This window comes from Pelecanus crispus, chromosome 6, assembly GCF_030463565.1.
Source record: "Pelecanus crispus isolate bPelCri1 chromosome 6, bPelCri1.pri, whole genome shotgun sequence".
Lineage (NCBI taxonomy): Eukaryota > Metazoa > Chordata > Aves > Pelecaniformes > Pelecanidae > Pelecanus > Pelecanus crispus.
Genome location: NC_134648.1, coordinates 10250094 through 10274567, shown reverse-complemented (window position 1 = coordinate 10274567; position 24474 = coordinate 10250094). Strand labels below are relative to the sequence as shown.

Genomic DNA, 24474 nt, shown 5'->3' with positions numbered 1-24474 from the left:
GGGTAGAAAAGCTCTGTATCATCTTTATCAGGTAGTAAATAAAGCATGTGGATGGTGTGCTTTGAGTACTGAGCTATAATATGTGGATATGTATTTTACTTTTCAGATTCGCAGAATATAGTAAAAATAACATAATTTATGTGAAAGCAGAAGAGCCAGTAAACCCCATAAGAACACAATAAAGTACAACTCCTTTTCACTGAGGAATGGGAGTACAGTAATGTTGCATAGATGGGCACTGGCTCTGTACTAGAGTCAATGCAGAGAAAATACAATTCGTCTCCCCTCCAACTGCACATCATTTGAATATTGTCACTAATTGTCCTCAGTAAATGATACCACTGCGTAAGAGGTGCCGACAGAATGGCAAGACATGGGCATTCCCCCGAACTTCAAACAGAGAATAATTGATAGAAATCAGCATCACTTACTGGTTGCTTCAAATATCTGCCCCCCAGAATGTAATTTACAGCTTGGCTCTGAACACTCTGCAAGAGGGTTATGCTGACTACTCTGATAGATACTGGGAATGCTGCTTGGGCTCATACATAGAGACAGAAAGACTCAAACAGTGACGCCCATCCACAAAGCAGTCTCCATAAAACCAGCAATTTATAAGTTCTCAATGACCTCCCATGCAGTCCTAGGCCAGAAGGGCTATGGATGCAATCAGGGTGTGCAAAGAGGAGAAAAATATATTTTGTAGCACAATTGTCTCCAGAGCAGAAACATATCATGTGTTCTTCCACACTGTCTCAAAAAAAAAAAAACCAAAAACAAAAAACCACCCAAAAACAACAAACCACCAACCAAAACAAAACAAAACAAAAAACCCAAAAACCACCAGAAAAAGATTGGAGGCAAAATGAGGGATATGTCATCCAAAATATGGACTAAAAACTCTTTACAGTTACATAGTGTTTTCTACTGTTAGTGACTAAGTCCTAGCTTTCAAAAAGCACTATTGTCAGGGAGGGTGCTGGAATCCCCCAGCCCTCTGAGAAGCAGTCACTGTGGAACTGCTATGGACCAGTGGGATCTGCGATGTATTTCTGCACAGCAGGTAGCCACATGGTATCTCAGAGGACCTCTATCCCAGATCCTCCAGCCCCTTGGTGTGCAAGGAAGTCGGCTAAGAGAAGAGGTGTGGGCGATCTTTGTTCTTCCCAGGTCACGGACAGTGTAAGGGTTGCTATTTTAAATGAGTTAGCAAGGCTGGAAATAAGTATTCTTCGGACATGTACAGAGAAGAAAGTGCTGCTCCTGTAGTTGACACATGGCTTCTACACCAAAATGTTCTTTTAATTTAACCACAACAAAATAAGCCACTATTCAAAATGAACGCTCAATTAGCTGATGTAATACCTTATGCCAATTTTTACTGCAATATCATTGTCTTAAAGGTGATGTTGATGCGCTGCATGAGCCAACATTAGGCTGTTTCATGCCAAATCAGCACCTGCGGCAACGTTTCTTCATCTATTGAGGCAATAAAAATTTATTTTCCTATCAGAACTTTAGAAATCATTGTTTGTATTACAGTTGCAGGTTTCTCACAACTGTCCTTGTCTTTCCCTGTTATAGCCATTTGTAGCATCTATCATATACAAAAGTTTCCTCCAACTACACCCAGAATAATTCTGGCAAGCTCCACAAGGTACAGAGGTCACTTTGTCTCTTCTGAAATGCAGCCATTTTTCAGTGGTAACACAACATATCTGTTTTTAACATACAGCAATAAAATCTCCACATCACTGGAAATTATAAAAAAGTATATCACACAGAACATATTACTGCAGACATGAAGAAAGAGCTGTCGGTAGCATGGCATATTTTATAGTTTGAAATGCTTTAAAATGAAAGGGTGAACATCTGCTCTTTCCAGATTCACATGCACTGTTTGCAGAAGGTACGGCAAGAAGTGAGAGTAGAATGGATCTTTCAAGCCTACTATAGTTAATTAATTGACAAGAGATTTGCATATCCACATTATTATTCTCAGTAGAAGATGTTGAATACAATGCAGATAACTCTCTGTTACTTCTGAGGAAGCTAAGAAAGATTTTTTTTTCTGGCAGATTAACAGAGAAATGTCGAATAAACCTACTAATTTCAAAACTTTGAACTGAAAAAGTAATTTTTTTTAAATCTTGTAAGCTCTTTTCTGTAGCTTTTACAGAAAACATATTTTGCCAATGAGGAGCTATTTCAAATCTTTTCCCAGCTAAATGTTATCCAGATACCATCAAAACAGTGTATCAACTTAATCTCATGAGTAAATCAATTCATTCATAAACAAAATTCATATCAAAAGGACCAAGAACTCACTAGGCCTTTAAAACTGGGACATTTAGACCCAAAACAAGTTTGGCACTTGAGCAGGAACTACCTTCTCCAAAATAGGAGGGGAGACAAGCTAACAGACAGGTTCAATCCCTGCTTACTGCAGGGGGGTTGGGCTCGATGATCTCTCAAGGTCCCTTCCAACCCAAAGCATTCTATGATTTCCTTAGACTATACAAAAGCACTGCTGCCTTGTGTTTTGAAGGGAAGGGGGTACATATCTTCAACTTATCCCCCTCAGCAGCCCACTGTTGTGACAAGATGAGGGGTTAAGTTTCTCAAGATGAAACAGAGTCATAAAACCCATCCCAGTCAGGTTGGAAAACCTCAGTCTTGCACACGCTATTCTTCACGTCCACCTGTTTTTCCTCCCTTTCCTTATAAAGCAAGCAGACCTGAATGCCATTAAGCTTCCTTCTGCAGTACTACTGACAGCTCCATTGCACATACTCTGTTTTCAAGCATTTGGCCTGGTATTCTTGACTGATAAAATTATGGAAGGATCCGCCTCATTTCTCCATGCCCCTCAGAACCCTGTTACCCATCTCTCCCACTTTGGTTGTTTCTGTACATGGTGCAACACAACACACAAGTCACACCGCAATCCCAATACTGCCACTTCTGCCTTTCCCAGCCAACACCTCTGTACCAGCCCTAAAAGTTCCACTGGATTTTGTGGTACAGATGGACGGTTTTACTGGGCTTTAATAATTCAGAGTCCTTATCAGCGAGCCAGCAGAATGCCATATTTGAACAAAGACCATCTGGTACATTACTACTGGATCTTACCTTCAGAAATGACCATTTCCTGGTGCTTCTGCAGGATGAGTGGTATTTTACAATGCAGCTGAAGCTGCATTTACAAAGGAACAATCCTTTGTAGGTCTCCTTCAGTTGCACCAAAAAAACCCACCTAATACAGTCTTTCTCCAAATAATCATCTGTATTTGCTATATCCCATACATTAATTTATAAGCAAAATAAACTGTGAGGATCTCAAGGCTGCAAGTTGGGTCTGCCCTATTTTTTCACCTGAGTGAAAAGCTGATTGATCAAGTGGACCAACAGACATTGGAGCTCTCGAACCAGGTGCAAAAGATGCCTGATCATGATGCTGGGCCTGATCTGCCCCACTGGACTCAGGTAGTCTCACTTTGCTGCCAATATCTGATGTAGACCTGTGCATTAAGAAAGAAAAAAATAGAAACGGTTGTCATTCTGACTGACAAATGAGATTCATAGCCACATGCATGCCTATCAGTTACAGTATGACAAGCCAGCTAGGAAAGAGCTATCTGATTTTGCTCTGGCATGACAGAATTTTGGAGAACAACTGGAGTACGATAAGTCTGGAGAAGTCTGAGAACAACTTCTTTAGCCTGGTCACTACTCTGCCAAAATATGTTATTACCATTGCATAGAGCCTTTGCTTGCTGCTTCAAACAACCGCCTGTGACATACAACACAGAAACCAGAGCTTTACTATAGTTCATCAACATGAGACTGTAGACAATACCATATTACCACAGTATATATCATATGGTATCATATAGTAGGACACTACTATAATAAATAACATTAACTGCACTTGGGAAGTACTAACATCTTTTGAAACAGTGTTTCCCACTTGCTTTAGAGCTAAAATGTAACAGATGAACAAGAATACATCAACAGACAGTGTCCATATCCTGAATATTTGGATGCAGTTACGATATCATTAGCAGCCACTAAGGAAAGTTTCTTTTGGCCTCGGTGCTCCACAGCAACTCTCAGCAGGCCTGCAGTGTCCCAAATTGCCGTTGGCACCAGGCAGTATCTAACAGCACAGAACTGAAGACTAAATGAGTTTATCCACCACAGAAGTGTAAAAAAATCTTTGAAATGCATTTTATAGAGTGCCTTACTGCGAGAAAGAGGCAAAATGTATGCACTGAGCTAAGGCAATCAGGCTTTTGCATGCATTTGGCTTCAGAAAAGCAGGTATGAGATATCTGAGAGCTAGGCAGAAATCCCCAGACCCAGGGTACTGAGAAACAACTTACAATTCATCCATATCCTATTGCAAGTTCTTACAATAGAGAAAAGCAGGGGGAATGACAGGGCAAATTATCTAGCACGCATCTGCAATACAATACGCCATTATGCAAGTTGTGGCAAAGCATGTTTTACAAGAAATTGGAGCCTGGATTTCCTGATTTTATTGAAACTGATTAGCTAATAGAAAAGAAAATTCATTGTTATTACTTTCCTCTTCGTGTTAAAATGAAATAAAACCAACATGTTTCTAATTTCATGAATGTGTCTTGTAAGTGGCTTGTAAGTGCCCCTTCAGGGTTTGCCCCAGTTCTTATTACAACAGTGGTTTTTAGAGATCATACCTAAAATCAAACAACAGATAAATACCTTCTGAGAGAAGCAACAGCCACAGGACCTGTTCTGGGAGGGACAGGAGGAGGAGGAGAACCCATTACCATCTCAGGAAGCTGAGAAAATCTGTAAGCCTGTAAAGGAGAAAAATAAGTATTTTCTGAGACACCAATAGATCTCAGTCAAATTAGAAACTGAAAGAAAGACAAAAATTAAATGCCTACTTCATGTACCAGCCTACAGGAAGTTAACTTTTTGTGGCATCAATAGTAATTGCCTTTTATTTGAGAACTTACAGTGCTTGGGTGATTTTAGGACATGGAAGAAAATATGAACAAATGAGTTCAGAGCCAAGATGAAGTCTAATTAAAACATATTAAACGCTGTCTCTGTGACATTTGTAACCTTGCTGGCAAAGCAGATCTGTTATGATTATGTGAGACTCAACAGCTGCTTTGGACCCACAGGAAAAAGATCTCAGTACTTTCACTTCCTCCAGAAACAAATTATTTTAAAGATTCAGAAAGCATCCTCAGAGCAGCATCTAGTGAAATGAAGCTGCCTGTGAGCAATGCATATTTCAACCTCTTCCTTTCAGCCTTGAAGAGATGAAAAGGAAATTCTTCACAAAAACCCCAAGCTCTGTAACTTTCTAAAGCAATAACGAAGGTCTCAAACAGTTCTGAAAAATCAGAGCAATTGCAAGGAACACAGGACCAACCCACTAAGTCACAAAACTAAGCATCTTGCTCACAGTAATTCTGGATTTCATCACTAATACATGTGAAGGATGAATAAGCATGGCATTCAAGAAATGTCATATAGGACAAAATTTCTCTTCTAAATTCTTTGTACTGCTATAGATTAGAGGTCATGATTTTACTAAATATACTTAAAGACAGAGGGATAATATCTCTCTAGCACTTCACGACACTTTTCTTCCACCCATTGTGGGGTTGGGGATTTTTTTTTAAATTATGCTTTTATTGACATTGCTTCAGAGCAATGCACAGGATTAAAGATAAGATCAGAACAACAGCAAATAACAAATTATGGGGAGGCTGTCCAGTATCAAGACATAGGCATTTTGACAAAAACAGAGTCCAAAGTCCAGTGGTGGAACTTTGACCCTCTAAACAAGAGGTATCTGGTTTAGCCAGAGAAGTTCCCTCCACAAACTGGGAGGGAGCTTTCTCTTAGCAGAGAAAGCTGAAAACATGTTGCCATGGGATGAGTCACTCTCTATCTCCTGCCTGTAGAAAAGAGCCTACAGGATTTACATGATTAGCTCAGACTTAACACCTACATTTAGGTTTGAATTTGGCGATATAAATCCCACACTAAATATCAAAACCCACTATCTTTCAGTAATCATCTTTAAAAATTAGACATTTAAACAGTGTTCCAATACCTTCTTTCTCAAATAACTGCAAAACTGGGTTAACACAGAGGAAAGGTAACATCAGATACTGACTTTTGATGTCAGCGTCTCTAAGGGAAAAGCAATACAGACCACGCATCTTTCTCCCGCCTCTCACTGCCACCCCTTTTAAAGCATGGTAGAGTCCCTCAAAAGCATGTCTACGAAAATCATTTTTCCTTTCATGCCACCTACAAAGTCTCCTAATATTTACTTTCACATGCCACAATGGTATTTAAAGTATTTCTATATTTAGGTGGAAAAAAAAAATCTAAAAAGGCAATGGTACATTTCTTGGCCAAGGGTCAGAAATACTGATTTTTAATGAAAGAACCGTATAGAAAAAACAAATGCTATTCACATCAAAGAAAACCTCAATTAGATTTCTCCTAATAGCACTGGACTTGAAATGGTCTGTAATGCCTCTCCTGCTTCTGAAAAGCTGGCAGTGCGCTCACAGGCTGAACCGAACATTTCCTTCTGGCTCAACAAGCCTTTCGTTCCACATATTGGTCTCAGCATGCATTTGTACCAAGTATGAAATTCTTGGGTTTTTTCCCCCCTATTTTAAAGGAACAGCACATGAGCTAATGTTTCAGAGTCGTTGGTAACTCCAGATACTGTTTCAGTATAACAGGTAACAGGGTAGACAGAGATAGAGAGGTAGATTTGGGGTTTCTCTTGTGTGTTAGTGGATGTGCTTTGGCATATGCACATCAAAGGAGGCCTTTTAAAGGATCACAAAGAACAGTTCACAAACATGCTGTGGCTTGCACCAAAAATTTTGAGGAAAAAATAGAAACCCGAAGCACTTATTTTGCTGCTTACATAGGAGATGAACAATTTTGAGTAATGGCAATATTTTGCTAATAGCTGGCCAGAGGAAATGCTATTAAAGTGAAAAATCCTGTTACAAGATCTGCTACCCCATGCCAAGGAACAGTCTGTCCTGGGGGACAGCATCAGTCCTCTTTGTGCTGACCTTCCAGAGACACCAAAAGTGTTGTGAGAGGGAACTCCAGTAAAATTTCTATAATTTCTCCCGTGGGTCAGGGGATTAGTGTTTTCCTACGTGCAACACATAATTGGAAAAAAAATGTTTAGAGGCTAAATTAAACCAAAGTTTTACTAAAGAGGCCTGTGTGTTATAGATTTAGGTGAGCCCTTAGGTTCTAGGCTCACTGGCATGATTGTAGAAATAAAGTCACTTCACTGAAATTCGTACACTGTTGTAAATCCAATCAGAAAAAAAAAAGAAGTAACTTCTGATTTCACAGAAAATTTGCCTAATTTTATTCTTCAAAATGAGTTTATCCTTTACAAAAAAAAATGTTGCATCACTTTTGTTGTTCACAAAAAAAAAAAAAAACCAAACCAAAAACCAACTTAAAGAGAGAAACATTCCAAACTCTTATTTTGTTAAAAAATGAGGACTTGCATAATACAAAGGTTATAACAATCAGTGGCAGAAATAATCAAATTTGAGATTCGGGACAGACTGCACAGGTACCAGACTGCAGACCCCACACCACCCTTTCAGGAAGTAATGCCAGTGAAGGAGTCTGTGGTGGCTAAAACACTGATGATTTAAAAAGCAAGCCACTGAAGAATTTTAAAAAGTATTAAGTGCAGTTTAGCAGAGAAACTTCAGCCTTTGGGCCCAGGAGACATACAACACAACCCTCTGGAAGATGAAGTCCAGCCACCGGCAGACACCTGCACCAGTGTCTTCTACAACCCACAATAGTCTAAGGTACTGCCTGTCAGGATGCAGGAAAGAAAAGTTAAACCAGCACACAATAACTAAAGCCTAAAGGAGAAACTTTTCAACTAGCTTTAAGGCTATATTTCCCTGGTTGCAGTATTAAAATATTTTCACTACCTCCAGCTTACAGATGTATTTGTCTTGGGTGAAATTATTCACTGTTGCCTTCTAATTACAGAAATATCCATCTCCTTACATCTCACCATAGGAATTAAAAGGGCAGTCTTTATTCACTCATTGAATGATTTAACCAATTTGATTATTAAATTGCAATCCAGGAATAATGCAAACTTACTGATTTCAGCTGAATTTGGTTTTGCTTTGCTAGGTGTCCTGTTTTATACTTAGTTTAGTAACTGTTATTGAAAGTGGATGAACTTTGGTAAAATACTCTCTCTTTACCTCTCTTAAATGAAGAGAAGCTCTGAGGACTTGGACACATTACCATTCACTCAGCCTGCAAGTCTGTCCATCAGTGCTTGTCATACAGTGCTAGGTCTCACCTTGGGACCCAGAGCTCTGTTACTCTCACTCCTCTTTCCAGAGCACTAAAGAGGAGACATGGGAACTGGTCCAGCCTTGTAATAAAGAGTGTTTTTTTCCCCGGCCGTAGCTATCTGCTCGACTCAGCTGCACGAATTTCCAAAGCAGTGACCTGATCTGCTGAGGTACAACGCTGGCGGTCAGGCTTGTGTTATACACTTGACGCTATAACTCCATCCTCCAGTTGTAGTATACCAGCTGGATGACAAGAACCCAGCCAAGTGTTGCTTATCCCATTTTTGGAGGCTCCAGAACCACACTAAGAGTTTGCATTTTACTAGCTTTTCTCTGCCAGGAGAAGGCACGAGCCCCAGATGAAGGAATCCTGTTATCACAGGTCACCCATGAGCAGTTTGACAGGCAGGCATTCCCTCACAAGAGCTACAGAGAATCTAGGTATTAATGCTAGCATATAAAAAAAACCCACAGAAGGCCTCAAAAGGAAAAAGAAAAAGGAAAAAGAAGATGCATGCAGGCTATGGAGAGATACACAACTTTTTGATGATGGGACTAGCCAAGAAGTTGACTGCAAAAAATCACAGATCCATAACTTGGAGGAGATCTGAAGAAATATAGACTTGAAGAGTGGCTCTTGTTCCCTGAAAGCATATGGCACAGAGGGGAACTCTGAGATGGACGTTTGCATGCAGATTTTTTCTGGTTTTCCTCAGTCTGTTTACCATTTGTGCTTTATAAAGGTAGAGAACATCCATGCTAGAAATCTTACATGGTACTTGTATCACCTCTGAAACACCTTTGCAATACTAAAACTTAAAATTGCACTGACGTTACTGGAAAGTTTGTGGGATCTTGTAAAAAGCTGACAGTCTAGTGTAACTGGACTGTGAAGAGCCAGATCTCGGAAGAGAGTGATGGGCTGAAGATCTTTACACTTGCATTGTATATAGACACCCAACAGTAAATGCAGTCTCCATTTGTTCAATCTAAGCAGGCAAAATGCTTTCGAATCCAGATTTTGAACAATAGCATTGTTAATGTTGACACTTAATTACCACTAAGAACTGAATTTTAAGAAAGGGCAAAAATAAATAATTGTTGGTTTGCATCCTCCCCTGTATAACAAACATCCCAGTGCTCAGATACCTCTCATCCTCAAAGCTGCCGGAGGCTGCTCGCTCACCCCAGACAACCTCTCTACGTGTCGGCCAACCCACTCCTGAGGGCTCCCCTTTGCAGCATCTCCCCCAGAGCTGCTGAACAGAGGTGTCCTGGGCAGGCAAACAGCTGCTAAGGTGCTGAGAGCAGTAATTCTTCCATGGTTTCCCTACCACAGGTCACTTCCCACACATGTCTCAGCTGGATATTTTCAATTGCAATCCTCCATCCCCATTTGAGAACAAACCAGTAAATGGCTTGTAGCTCGTATTTGTGAAACTAATGTGCACAAGACTATGAATTAACAGCCTTTATGCAAAGTCCAGCAGCCTGTGCCTGTCCAAATCTGCGGTGATCAATTATTTTCAGGGAACTTTTTAACACTATCTTCAAAATGCCAGAAAGATAAGCAAAGGCTTAAAGGTCCTAAACATGCAGGTGATTTAGAAGGGTAATGAGTATTATAAAGAAAATAGTGAAGCATTCACCAAACAAGTATGGCTATTAGATTTTTTAAAAAAATCTGTCACCATATAATATTTTTAATTTCATTTTAGAAAGACTCTCTGAAGTGTCAAAGTAATTTGACTACCCATTAGCTGTCTCTAAAGCTTGTAATCGAATTCTAACCATAAAATACGATTATATGTATGATGTTCATCAGACCAATTTCAAAGTGCCAGAAATAACCTTTAGCATGATTTAAATAGCACCAGTGTGAAACTTTGCAGGCAGTGCCATTGGCTTTCAAATATGTTCAGAATAGTTGAAGCAGTAGCATCCCTTAATGTATTTTTTTACTGTCAGGGAAGGAAGTAATAGTAATAGTTATTTTGAACTGAGGACATTTTTCTGCATTATTGTCTTATTCTAGCCAGAGTAAGGGACTCCATTTGAAAAGCATTCTTTCAAAAAAATATTAATTTCTGACCAAAAAAAGCCTTAAAAGGAACAGCTTCTTACACTCATATTGATAGATGGGCTATTTCTCATCTGAAAGCAGTCAACTCTTGTTTACATTTGTACCTGACATATGAGAAGGAAAATATTTTGTTCAGTTTCACAATACCATGTGTGGGAATGCAGGGATGGTTTAACATGCCGATGGCGTGCACAGTGCTGCTGCGACTGCTGTCTAGATACCTACAAAATTCCATTAACAATGTCCATCCGTGGATTTCAGTTCTTAATTTATTTATTACTTTTGCGCGGTAAGGACATGTTAGCTATGATTTGAGGCTAGAAAATGAGGGATAAAGAGCACCTTACATAAGGTCAACCAAGAAACCTGTGGAATTAAACCACCTCTAGAGTCCCAAGTCAATAGCTATAACTGCAAGATTGTCAATAAGAGCCCACATTTCAGGTTACTCTGATTATTACACTTGGTTCCCTCTCTTGCAATGATGTTCTTTACTGATGGACCTCATGCAGAAGTGTTGAATGTTCCATACACAGCTGCCTACGTAGCTGGTCTACAAAACCAGGTTGCTTCCTAATGTCCGTTCAGTGAATAGGAGGAGACATGCAAACAAGTTCTTGATCCATTGAACAGCCTGCAGCTTAGTGCAGCCCATTCTTTCAAGCACCATTTAGACAAGACAACCTTGCTGCTAAAACAGGTACTAAGAGTCTTCATGCAAGAGATGGGCATGGGTAAGCATACATACGTACACCCCACTAGCTGTACTTATTTACTGTAAGCATGGCTTTACATCTGGTGTTAAGCATGTAAATGGGGCTCCATTTTTAAAAAATGTGTCTCAGAGTAGAAATATCTTTATGATATTACTAAAGAGAAGTTTCACTTACTGGTCTTGGTAAACTGTACTGATACATTTCTGGTCTGTAAGTGGGTACCCACTGTACCCCCCCTCTAGGTCGGGTCATGGTACCAGGAGCACTGGTCACAACCTCCGAGTAGGGCAAGTGCGGTGCTGAGCTGTACGCCTCCTGCCTGCTCTGTCCTCCGTGGCCCGCAGAGGCCAGGCTGAAAGCCTCTTCCAAAAGCATATGCATCTGCTGTCGAACCTCATCAATGGAGGGCTGAGAACTTAAAGTTGAGGTCTCCGAGTGGCCTTTGGCCTGACGGGACCTGGTGTAACTCCGAGGCTCGTTGACACGGTCAACATTTGTTTCTTCTATAATTTCAGGCTCAGTCTGTTGGATGGAATAAAAGCGCGTATACGTAAAAAGCTTTACAAGACAATATATGTGCTGCTTCACAGAAAACATTCTCAAACACAGATGTAACATATACAAAGTCAGGAATTGTGACAATATGGATGCATGACAAGTATTGGAAAGGAGTAATATGATGCAGGCAAGTATAATAGCCAGGGACTCAAAGACCTGCTTATATCCTCCATTGTTTGCTGCGAAAACTAGCAGGGACACTCTGTAGCAGATTAAATTGTTAATGATGCACTTAAAAACAATTAGAATTAATGTTTAAATTCTTTTCTTAGTTGTTAGTATCAATGGGAGTACAACTGTGCCAGGAGGAGCAAGGCTCCCTAAATAGTACCATCACTGTGAAGGACCCCTTACAAGGGACTGCTTGTTACAGCTACAGGGACTGAGATTCTTTTGTCCATTCTCACACGTTAAGATTTCAGAATAATTAAGTTTAGGAATTTACCTGAACTTTCTAACCCAGTGAGGACCACTAACAACGACACCACAAACTAGGTCCTGTCCCTTGCAGAAAATATCCTGACCCAGCTCAGTCATCTTACCTAGTCACCGAATAGTAGTTACACAGAAATTTATCCAACACTAACGTGGGAACAGTGAATGAAACACGTACGCTAACAAGCAGATAGTACTCCTGCAGCTTAACTTGAAGGGTTATTCCTAGGGTAATTCCTTCTGTACGGATAAATACAAATAGAAATCACCCCCTGATTGTTTTGTCTGTAACTCCAAGATGGAAAAAAACCATTATATTATAAGAACTTGACAGTGAAATACCTAACTTCATCTATCTTCTGTAAGATTAGTTTTACAGGCTATAGTTTTAAAAAAATGCATGTTAAACAGGCAATCTGAAAAAGCAACCGATTTCTAATTCTTTAAATATCAGTAAAATAAATTCAAGATGCTAGGATAACTGGAATGAAGAATAGGATATGTACCTCCTTCTATATATAGCATATGGTTAGAATTGTGTTAGCATTTAAAATAGCCACAAATAAAAGAATACAAGAGGATGTTCTTAAAAATTCCAGCCATGCCCTGATAATTTATTTGAGTGCTCTGTAGCTCCTGCTGTGGCATACTTTTTTCCCATGTGATAGTGCAATAGCTTTCTATATACCTGACTAGATAAGCAACTGTGCCTCAACCTTTTGCAATGTATGTATGGTCATATATATTACAGGACAATCACAGTACATATTTCTTTATCTGCAGAGTCACATATCAAACTGACTTTCTTCTGTTATCAGCCATTCAGGGAAGAGTTACATGGTTAGCCTAAAAACTGACAATAAATTTAAATACAAGATCTCAATTTTGTTTTCTGTCTTAGCTGTTACAAATAAAGCTTTCTTTTGTATTTAATGACAACACAGCAATAAAAAAAGAAGGAAAATGAAGACAATAATTAATCACTTGAATATTGGAATTTAACCGTAATTTATACATTTATATTTATATGGTATATTATCCAAATTCAAAACCACAAACCCAGCTTTAGGCTTCCTAAGTGGTACATACGTCAGATTGGGGGAGGAACAATGTAACATCACAAAGTTATATTAAACTGAAAAACTTTGTAGGAAGTCTTCAACTAAATGGTTTCCCTTCATTTTCTTCCTGCATTTTGATTCCACTGTTATCCGTGTTGTTACAAGGTAGGGTAAATAAAAATCAGGTACATTTTAGAAGCCTGACTATAAAATGCAATGGTAGTTTGTATGTACAAGTGCAACCAAAGAGTCTCTGAAATCATACTGTCCCAGCTGGGTGATTAATAACCATGGCTCTACTATTTCCTCATGACTGTAAAAAAGTCAGTGAATGGAATCCCACAAGAGACCTACTAGTACCCAATGCTGAAGTAAATCAGGTTCTCTACTACAAACCGCCTTGGTGAAGCCATTAGACCTCTATAGAATATCTAAAATATATCGTATGAATAAAGGATGCATATTAGCAGTCAACATTAAGTCAGCTTTGATTTAGCAATATAAAAGTTGGCATGAAGATTTTGGAGGAGACTGGTGACCATTACTTTTCCTCAAGTTTTAAAATTTATTTCAATTCATCCTATCACTTTCTGATGTATGTCATTTGCTTTCCTATCAATTGAAATGTGTAAGTATCACAAATAGATGCCATTATATGTTAACGTTATATGTTAACATTAACCCATTATATGTAACCATTATAAAAATCCAGATACTGTTCATACACCACTACTATACAATACAAAGAACTGGAATTACATGAAGAAGGAAAAGAAAGTCCTGTACTGAGAGACAGACTTTATGCATTTCTGGCATAACTCTGCTGCTGCAACTATATCAGTAAAATTCTTCATGTGAACACTAATGCATAGGCTTTTTGAGGAGTTGCTTTAATTTAACTATATCAATAAAATTATACCAGTAAATTCTTTTATATATTGATCTCTCAGATATGTACAATAAGGTCGTTTTCTTCCTTTTACACCAAAACCAGCCTAAATATTTTCTAGCCCTAGTATAAAGCTCACTAGCAGTCTAGAGGTTCTAGACTCTTTCATTATAGCATTTGCTGTACTAACCATTGTCTGTGAACGTGTTGGAAATAATAAACATGTTAATGAAGTCTCCTTAATCTACTTGCTAGGTGATGATATTAAACCCTGCTGGGATTATTTAAAATTGAAAGATAGGTACTGTTCAATAATAATCCATTTATAAAAGATGCTATAAAGGTAAATTATATACTCGGAACATCAAACAGTAGAATGTACGCTCCAAAAGAATACAAAAACCTACATATACTATATGGACACGTATGTGACTATTGACCTCATATCCTGACCAGTTTTTAGCTCTGACAAACAGAACCACAGTTCAGAGAAATATCACAAAAAATATCATTATAAGGAATGAAATATTTTTAGAAAACCATAATTGAAGTATTAGAAAGGGTAACCATATTAAAAAAAACCCAATAATATGGAATCACAGATTTCTCAGCTCTTACTTCCCTTTCCTATTTAAAGGACAAGGCAGAATCAGACAGATCTTAAACTCTCAGGATTTGGTTGTGCATATCAGTCTAGCAGTCTTTAAGGAGTCTTCTTCAAGAATCTGGGGAATCTTAGTCTCTTTTCTTAAAAAAAAAAAAAGCAACATTTCTCATGGTTGGGAAGATAAAGTTCAACAAATAACATGGGCATACTGGTAACAGCTCAAACGAAATAGAAAGCAACTTGCTAATCTGTAAAAAGAATCTCATGATTTGAAGATAATAGGGGCTATTTGCTTCATTGATTTGATCATTTGGAACTGCTTATGAAAGACAAATTTCACCATTCGTTGGTAGGACTTGTTGCCAAATAACCTGGGAGGAAGAGGTTAGCAGGAGTCCGAAGAAGATGGAAACTTTAGAATGACAAAGTGGATGTTAAAAAAGGTACAAGATGTTACTAGATAAAAAAGGACACAAGGTTCAGCATACAAACCAGCCCTTTTTCAGAGCCCCTTTTCACCCATTTTCAGGGGTCAGGTTTACAGAGGTGTTTAGTTGCACCACTGGTGAGATCCATGTGAATTTAATGCATAAATATAGACATTAGAGCCCACCCGTGGGTATCCTGGGAGACCAAGCCTGTCAGACACTCAGCACAGCTCTGAGGAACCTCAAAACAGGAGCGAGGGAAACCAGCCCACACTGCAAGCTCAGACTCGGGAACTAAATTTCAATAACCTGTCCAATTTTCCCCTGGCATTTTTCTGCTTTCAGACTGGAAATACATTCAGAGTTAGAAGAGGTACACTGCAGTGAATCTGCAGCACATCAGGCAAAAGGAATTTTATGTAACTTATCAGTAAAACAAGACTGTGCCGTGGACAGCTCGCCCAACTGCAACCTTAAAAGAAAGGCGAAAGCAAACTTGTATGTGATGCGCACAGATCTGACTTCATTACTTTTAGGACATTTCAGAATCTGCATAAGCTCATTAATCTACTTTCAAGGTTTTCAACAAATTTTCTTTAAAATATATTTTACAAATAGTATACACAATATATTAAAATATATTTTAAAAATCTTCTGCTATTTACAGCATATTAATTTTGAACTAATAGCAGGAGGCCATGCCTGCTCCCAGAACGTTTTCAGCATTCATTTCAGGAAGATATCGCCTATGGAAAACTACCTTTTATTAGCATATTAAAAAACCTCTTGCTTTCTTGAAACGTATATTTTTCAAGATACTGAAGGAAGGCTGGCTTGACAAGGTTTTTATTATCTAAGAAAGCTCCAATAATAAAGGAAACATTTAAGTAGGGTAAAAAAAGTATATATGTCTTTTTGCAAAATATAAAACCTATTTTAACAGGTTATACCGTTTTTTTTCCAGGCTACAGCAATGTATTCTAATGCCTCAGAAAGCAGTGAAACAGTCATCCCACTTACATGGCACAACATGACTCATGCGATCTGATGGGAAGTGTCCAAATGCAGGAAATCATTTAAGAAATCTGACACCTACAACATGCCCTGAAGAATTCTGAAAAAGATTTAAACTTCCCTGAACACATTCCCCTGACCTTGGTACATTCCTTCACCTTGCTAAAAACACATCCCTGGCAGCTGAGAGAGTTGACAATTAAGCCCCACAGAAAATGCTTGTCATCTACAGAGTTTAGAGGATGAACAACCACCAGAAGAACTGGTGGTTTCAGAGTGGTTTAGACTTTTTCCAGGGACTGATCTTCAGGGATGGCTGAGCTACAGCATTTTGTACACATGGTGAAGGATTGAAAAATTCTACATTACCACAGCATGGGGACTATTTTTATCCTCATTCTGGGTGCACAAAGCGTCAACTTGCACCCAGTGTATGGTCAGACTGCACAAGACAACTCATCTAGCCTTGTGTTGGCCACGTGAGTTCCTTGGACCATAAATCAGCATCTCCTCTGGCTGGTTTTGACATTTAGCTATCCAAACTCTCCCAGTTCTGACGTAGTAAGAGGACAATATCTGTTCATAGGGGATTTCCACAAAACACTGACATCTGGACTTAAGTGAAATTCCCAGAAGTTGGTTGTCCATTCTCCTCAATCAAGAAAGCAGCATCAGGGGTACAGAACAGAGGATTTTAATTGCAATGAAAATAAGCTCAGTATCATTTAAGTGGCTGCATACTTGGAAGAAGTACCTAAATTCAAAATCTAATACTTGGCAAATAATGAGTTTCAGGGCAAATGTTCTGTTTCCATTTCAGACTGTAGAATGATGTACAGCTATAAAGTACATGAAAGAGTCTGTGTTCTGAGTATCCCGAGCCTTTTTCAGGATGCTGAGTATACATAATGTACTGTAACGTTAAATACCCAATGGCACTCTGGCTTGTAGCTTATCAATAATTTCCTGGGTTTAGGAGTAAGTTAAGACTTTGCTGAGCAAATTTCACTGCCTATATCTGCTAAACTTACATCATATCCACTGTTACGGATTCCACGTCTAGGTCTTTCTCGAGTCACAAGAAGATCCATCTCAGTTTCTCCTGGGCTAGGACTGTTCAAAGATTGCCTGCTTCTGTATACTGCGTTCTTCACTGGTTGCCTAGAAAACATGAAACAAGAAAACAGTAAAATGAAAAGAAAACAAAAAATGACAGGCAGCTGTTTTCAATACTTACCTTTATTCTAAAATGATGACGTTCATAAAAATGTCACTTTATTATAGGATATTCTTTCTATGTATATGGAAGTGCTAGAAATCAGTAATGTTATTAAGAGATCATTAATTTTGTTTACTGTTAAAGAAAAGAAAGTTACGTAAAATACATAGACATCATATATGGGAGCTTATCAGATGAAATATGTCCCATATGTTTTAACCTCAGCTGATATGATTCAAATTCATAAAAAAAAATAAATAGGTGCTACTATCAAAAAATAATAGGACCTCCCACACACTCATATGGGGAGCAGAGGATTTGGTTGCTGATCCTGAGCAACAAGAGAGAAGCAGAATAACGCTCCACTGAAACAAACACCCAGCAAAGTGAACAGGAAGAGAGACAGGAGTGGGAGGGAACAGCTTGCAAGATGATGGTTTTTAAACAGCCAGTTTGGTAACTGGCCACACCTTTATCAGAGAGCTGTACTCCCTGGGATTAAACCTCTTCCAGCACAGCTCTGAGCAGCACCCGGGCAAAGGCATCCCTAAGCACTGAGTTTTCACCACTGTGTGCTCAGAAGCAAGGGGAAGCAAAAGTACTAGAAAGACAGCATATAACTCAATACCCCAAATATCCTGTAAACTTTCCAATGCAACTATTTCTTTCCTCATCATTGGATATACAAAAACAAATATAGCATTTCTCTGTAAGATACAGAACATATCTGTACAGAAGCTCTTCAGTGGTGGTTGACAAATCATGATACAGGAAGTTCATGCTTCATCAAGCTGTATCTTTTAAGAAGCCTACATCTAAACCAAAAAAGTTTAGGAGATGCTGTTCTCATAGTGTATCTGGCCATTAGTCATTTTCTTGAAGATTTGAAAGCAGAAAGTTGAAAGGGGACTACTGAAGGGAGAACGCTTCAGTGACTTTTCCATCATTCTCCTGTGCTTGCCAGGTAACATGAGAGAAAAAGAAATCCCATACTAAGATTTGATTGAAGGGCAAAAAACGCTTGCATTAAAGTGAGCCTGTGGCTGAGAGCTCTATTTGAGTTAGTAAGTGGGGTAAAAATAAGGTCTCCAGAGTTTTAAATGTTTGAGACTGCCTAAACTGATTACAAATGGACCTACTACAATATTTGAGATATTGAAAAGCCTAGGACCATTTCTGTATGTGACATAAGAGGAAACCACGTTAAGTAGCCTCTGTTCCATTCAGCAACTACAAATACTTCATAACCTCTTAAGAACCATCAATGAAATGAAATGACAACACAGTCCAAATGAACTTGCTGATAAGAAGAAAATTCTTCAGATATTACAGATATGGTTAACAGAACTTTTTGCCTTGACAGACTAGAGCAGCAGAAACTGGTTTGCAGAAATCCAGACAGACATTTACATGATCAGATAAGATAAAAGGTAGGACAAAAAAATACCAATTTCACACTTCCGATTAAACTAAGTACTCAAGCATGTACTTAATTTTAAGGCAACTTTCAAAAACTTCTGTGTGACTTTTAATCACAAATCTCCGTGCACACGTTTGAAAGTCCCAAATGCACTGCCAACGCAGAAGACAAGCAGAGGTTTTGGAATAAATTTCCCCTATAAATATGTTATTGAATAAATTAAAGTGCCTTATCTTGTTTCTTCCAAGAGTATACTGTCGGTATTACCAGAAAACATGGGGGAACTAGGTTATGCTAAGGCTAATCAGATCGGACAATATTTATGTTCGTACATTAAAGGTCTCTAAAATTTCACACACATTTTACAATAGGTCCATAAATACTTAGTTGATGCAGTTGTGATATATTTTCTAAGGTACTCAAATATACAGCTCTCTAATACATGCAGATTCTTGACCTGATTACAAACTATTAAAGAAAAACCCAGAATAGTGCGTATCATCAGTAGGCTTTTCAAAATTGCCTTGAGATTGCCAATTAGCTCATTTAAGAAAGTTTTACTAATGAGAAAGGAGGTATGAACGCTAACAACTGGCATTCAAATAGGTTAGCAAGTGCCTTCTGGGAACACAACTGGAACATTTTAAAACATGAATTTTATGGTACAGAAGACTCAAAGGTACTAAGAGCACAAAGCTGTTTGTTCTTGAACAGATCAAATTATTTAGTGGTGATGTTTTGTAAATCACTTTTAAATGCAATTTAAAACAAATCCAAAATGTAAAGGTGATCTTGAATAATGTAATCAACTACATCTTTATTTTCTGATATAATTTGGAAATGCTGTAATAATGTGATTTAAGTTAGTGGAATATACACAAAACAGGAAGGAGGGGAATAGACCTTTTCCCTAGAAACTTTGAAATTTTTCACATAATCCTAAGTGATATTATTTAAAAAAAAAAAAAAAAATCAATTTTTCAGTTTTTAATTGCTGTAAATATGATACAAACAATAATATGAAGCAGAAAAAGTTAGAAATCAAATCTTTTCAATTTTATGCTAACCTAGATTGCTTTAAAAGCAATTTTATTTCATTATGGAAATACAATTGTATTGATTCATTTATCAAGAACCAAAATGCCCATTACCTTGCAGTACTATTCAAGGCTTTCCTCCAGCAGTATGCCATTTTAGCCATCTTATTTTTAGTTAGAAAAATGAAGACAATAATGCTGTCATGTGTGTTGCAGCATATTGAGTTCAGTTCCAGGTCTTAGTCTGGAAATTTTAGTGTAGGCTTTGGAATTGGTTTGTTAGCAAACATCTGCAACCTCTGTGAATTTGTCTAAATGCTTTGTGTCTTTACAGAAAGTGCATCAGAAATGGTTCTTCTCTCTTCCTATGTAGGGATAAAGACTATATATTTAACAAGTAAATCCAGCAGTCAGCCTTTTATGGTTCAGCTACGCAATGAAATCATTCCTCTACAGCAGTATACCTACCTTCAAGCAGTTTAGATCATGTCAGTGATCACTATCTCAGATAGACTATGACAGGTTTATACAACTCATTAGAAAGCATGCAGAAAAAATGCATTCCGGGACCTTTCAGCACATTGGCATGTGAACACACAAACATCAGTATATTTAACAAAAAGCAGATGGTTAGCATTAAAGCTTCATGTGTAATGTTTTAAACATTTCCTACATTGCATGTGACACATAATAACTATCCAAAGTAATGCCTCAGTCCTTCACTATATGTACAGCACGTAGTCATATCAACATTTCTACTGTTTCATTTATGTCTTCTGGACAGACTGTGCAGACCGAGCAGGACTCCTGTGTACTGAGGGTTCAGTACCTCACCTTTTCTGTGCATTTAGAGCAAGTTATTCCTCCGTCGCTGGAAAATTGTACAAGGAAATGATGCCCCAGACCCTCCAGCAAGGACATAACATACAGGTAAGTCAGTATCTTTTTCTTCGTTGACCGGTGCAACCCTGGGAAATGGCCCATCAAGGGCAGTATCCCTCAGTCATTTAACTCTAGACCTGTAGAATTTCATCTGATCTCAGTTTTTGCCCAGGTTCTGAGCCAATGCTGCTGTTATACTTCCCACTACAGTCTTTTTCATCTCTGTGCCCCAAGGGTAATTGCTGAAATTGCACCATGTGCAAAGACTGTGTCACCACCAATGCTTTGATTGCAGTCATGATTTATGCTCATAGGAAAACTTTGGGATGCAAGATTGCACCTCCAGGCATGAGATCATTTCTAGAGGAACTGTGCTTCAGTATCCCTTTTCCTCTTATGGATCAACTGCTGTGGGTCCCTGATTACAGTAAGAACCCGAGTCCTCATGGTGCTAGGTGCAATGGCAAATGCACTCTCTTAAAATCCTTCACACCTCCAGCACCCCTAAGGAAGAGGAATCTGCATACTAAGCCATTCCTGGGGTAGGACTGGTGTGATCTCATCTTTTCAATGTGTCAATTTGTGCTTCAGAGAGCACCAGCAATGGAGCAGTTCCACCCACCCACCCACAGTAGGCTCAGGCAGAATAAGCATGGACATTCCCCCCTCGTTTCTAAAATGGGGAGATGAACACTACTGGTGTGCCATCTTCAAGAGACAGTGAAGTGTTAATCAAACATTAGTACTGTTATACAATATGCCAACTTCACGTCAGAGATAAGCAAATTATGACTTTTTCTGTTAAAGGCACAGGAAGATCACCAATCATAGGTACACACACATCCTTACAGACACCAGCCCTGCAGGACCTACTGAAATACATGGACAACATACTGGTTGTGTTGTCTCATGCCTACTGCAGTAGTTATATTCAGATAAAAATAATGAAACACCACCACTGAACTTTGGAAAAGAATGAATTCAGATGCTAACTTCCTGGCTTAAGTCCACTCTCAGTATTACAAAAAAATTGCTACCACTTTTTCTATTTACCTTAATTGGAAAATGACTCACAAGAACTTGCAACAGTCCCTTCCCTTATTTTTTGTCTTTCCATTTCTTTCTTTTTAACCACATAACATACTTTCATAAATAATCATGGGCCATATGAACTTTCTTCATAAAGCAGAAGGGACCAGATGACTATACAGCAAACAGTTGGCTCACTGAGAACAGCACCTTTGATTCGCTACAACCCCTGGACATCAACTTTCCTCCCAGATGAAGAACTGCATATAAAAAGTCTCACCTGTTCTTAGGCTCAGCAAACGGAGACGAGATATCTGCATCTGGATCCAAAATATGGTCAAGTTCTTTCTGGTTTTTTTCATACATCCTTTTTCTCTCTGTCAGCCCCTTGTTGCTATCAACCTGTGGGAAATCATAGTACCCCTTCCTTTTGGCTTTCAAGCGCAGCTTGTTGCGGTAATGTTCTATATCGGACTTCTGCTTCAAAGCCTTGTTCACCTAAAAGGCAAAAAGGCGTTTAAAGGATGATGCTGGGCTGGCTACTTCCAAACGGTATTGTTGGAGCATGTTTGATGCGCTGCATGTGTCATTTTACAGAGCGCTTTTTGTACCACACCGTGCCATCTGTAAGCAGAGAAGAACTGCAAGTGAACAGAGTCGCTGCATTTTTATGGCTTGGCAGATGGTTAAATAATTTTAGCCTAAAAACTATGTACCATCACAACAGTGACTCAGATACACCCACTGAAGAAAAACACCAATGATGGTAGCCAATTGTCGTGACCCAACGCCATGTTTGCTTTTGGGCACCATGAGGAGAACTCACCAATGAAAACTCTTCTAGGGTCCCATAAGTACAGAGACATCACCCCTCACTACACAAAACCTTAAATAAGTCATCACTGGTGGCTAGGGAAGAATTCTGGTGAAATAACATCGTATGTTCCTCTTATTTATATGCTTCCTTACAAATCTGTTACGGGCCCCTGTCAGAGTCACGATCCTTAAATAAATGGGTATTTGGCCTGACCTGGTACAGGTCAGGTCCCATGGATGCTCCTAAGTATTGAGGAAATCTCCCTCCTGCTTCAAATTGTCAGTTACATGGAAATGAGCGATTTAGTTGGGCTTTGTGCTTCCAGAGTCAAATTCTACAGTCTTCTCACAAATTTCAAGAAATGTATGTACAAGAAAGCACACAGCACTGGGAGTGCCATCCCGTTGACTTACAGAAAATAGATGCTGAAATCTAAATAAGCCTTTCTCTGAGTTTGGAAACTACATGGCACATCAGGGCTTAAAATACAAGTACAAAATGGAGCACAACAGACTGCTCTAATCCAGACCCACACAGGAAGCCTGATGACACTGTCTTTTACTGTGTCCCTGGCAGCAGCCCTCCCTGTTGCATTTAAACAGCATCAGGGAGATTCTGGCTGATCTTTAAATGACTGCTGAAGTGAGAGTTTGCAAACAGGACACCTCTCTGGCTTGTCCCCATCATGTTTAACAACTACATAAAAGCCTCAGTCCTTTGTAAATGGACCAGCCTTGACTAAATCTACATAAACCCATGAATAATTATACAAGTGTTGGAGCCAAAGCATGGGTTTTGGCCAGCACCTGGATCAGACACTTGTGCCATTCCACTTTGTTCCCAGGCAACAACTGCACCCTCTGTGCACAGGCTGGAGTGCACACTGAGCAAGGCCATGGTCCTGTTCCACCCCTTCTTGCTCTGAATGAGATGTATTGCTCAGTATAGAAAGATCAGCTTGGGACCCAGATGATCTATATACATTTCTATGTTCAGCCACAGAATTAATGTAGACAAAGATCTTATTCTGCTCTCTGCCTTTATTACTCATCTTGTTAAAACTAATATGGTAGGAGAGAAGGATATTGAGAAGGTAGGAATATAGACAATTGCCTCTTCCAAGGTCACATGCATTCACAGGTGCACTGCAAAATCGTAGATCTTAAATTCTCAGACTTCCGAGCCCACAATGCTAATGGAACTTTATATAGCATCAGGGTGAAAAGCTCCTACCAGTCCTCAATTCTAACAGGCTTAAGATTGTTCCACCTGTGGATATAGCCAAGGAAACAGCTGGAGACATTATCAGACAGTCCTTACCTCTCCATTAATGATGGCAGATTCCTGGCTCCTATCTGATGCAGCATGAACAGCAGGTAATGCCACAGGTTTGATAGCTATCAGCTGTACCGATCCAGAAGAGGTGTCGAAGGGGTCAATGGCAGATTTGGCAATGTTATCAAAGAGAATGCCTCCTTCTTCCTCATCACTTACAGGCACTAAAGCACATCAAACTTATTCAGCATAAAGACACAGACATTTTTACTGCATGTTTAAGGTGAAATTCAGCAAGCACATGCTTTAGATTAATGATGTGCTCAGTACACTCAAGGAGCAGACCTGGGAGACCTTTACACTGGAAAAAAATCCCATTAGATTACAGATAACATTACGTATTCAAAGGATTATCTGGCACTCCCCCAAAGAAGGTTGATTTCCAATCTGTGCTAATAAGATGGAAAAAAAAAGGAGAAAAAGAATGACACAGAAAATTGTATGAAAATGACAATGAAAGTCAAAGTACACCTTTTCCTACGTTTCCCATGGAAAAGTTGTTATATGCGTGCACACACTCACAAGTCTCCACGTTCCAAGGCATCAGTAGT

General features: G+C 38.9%; 1 protein-coding gene across 1 annotated transcript in view; it reads right to left on the bottom strand.

Moving 5' to 3' along the window:
- Window positions 1-24474, bottom strand: part of KIAA1549L (KIAA1549 like) — a 74183-nt gene that overhangs the window by 5377 nt on the left and 44332 nt on the right. The window contains exons 14-19 of the mRNA XM_075712400.1: window positions 23909-24087; window positions 22052-22269; window positions 17216-17345; window positions 11367-11714; window positions 4747-4844; window positions 3376-3521 (exon numbers count right to left, since the gene is read on the bottom strand). Coding sequence (XP_075568515.1) covers window positions 3376-3521; window positions 4747-4844; window positions 11367-11714; window positions 17216-17345; window positions 22052-22269; window positions 23909-24087 — 1119 coding nt within the window. The remainder of the gene's footprint in view (window positions 1-3375; window positions 3522-4746; window positions 4845-11366; window positions 11715-17215; window positions 17346-22051; window positions 22270-23908; window positions 24088-24474) is intronic.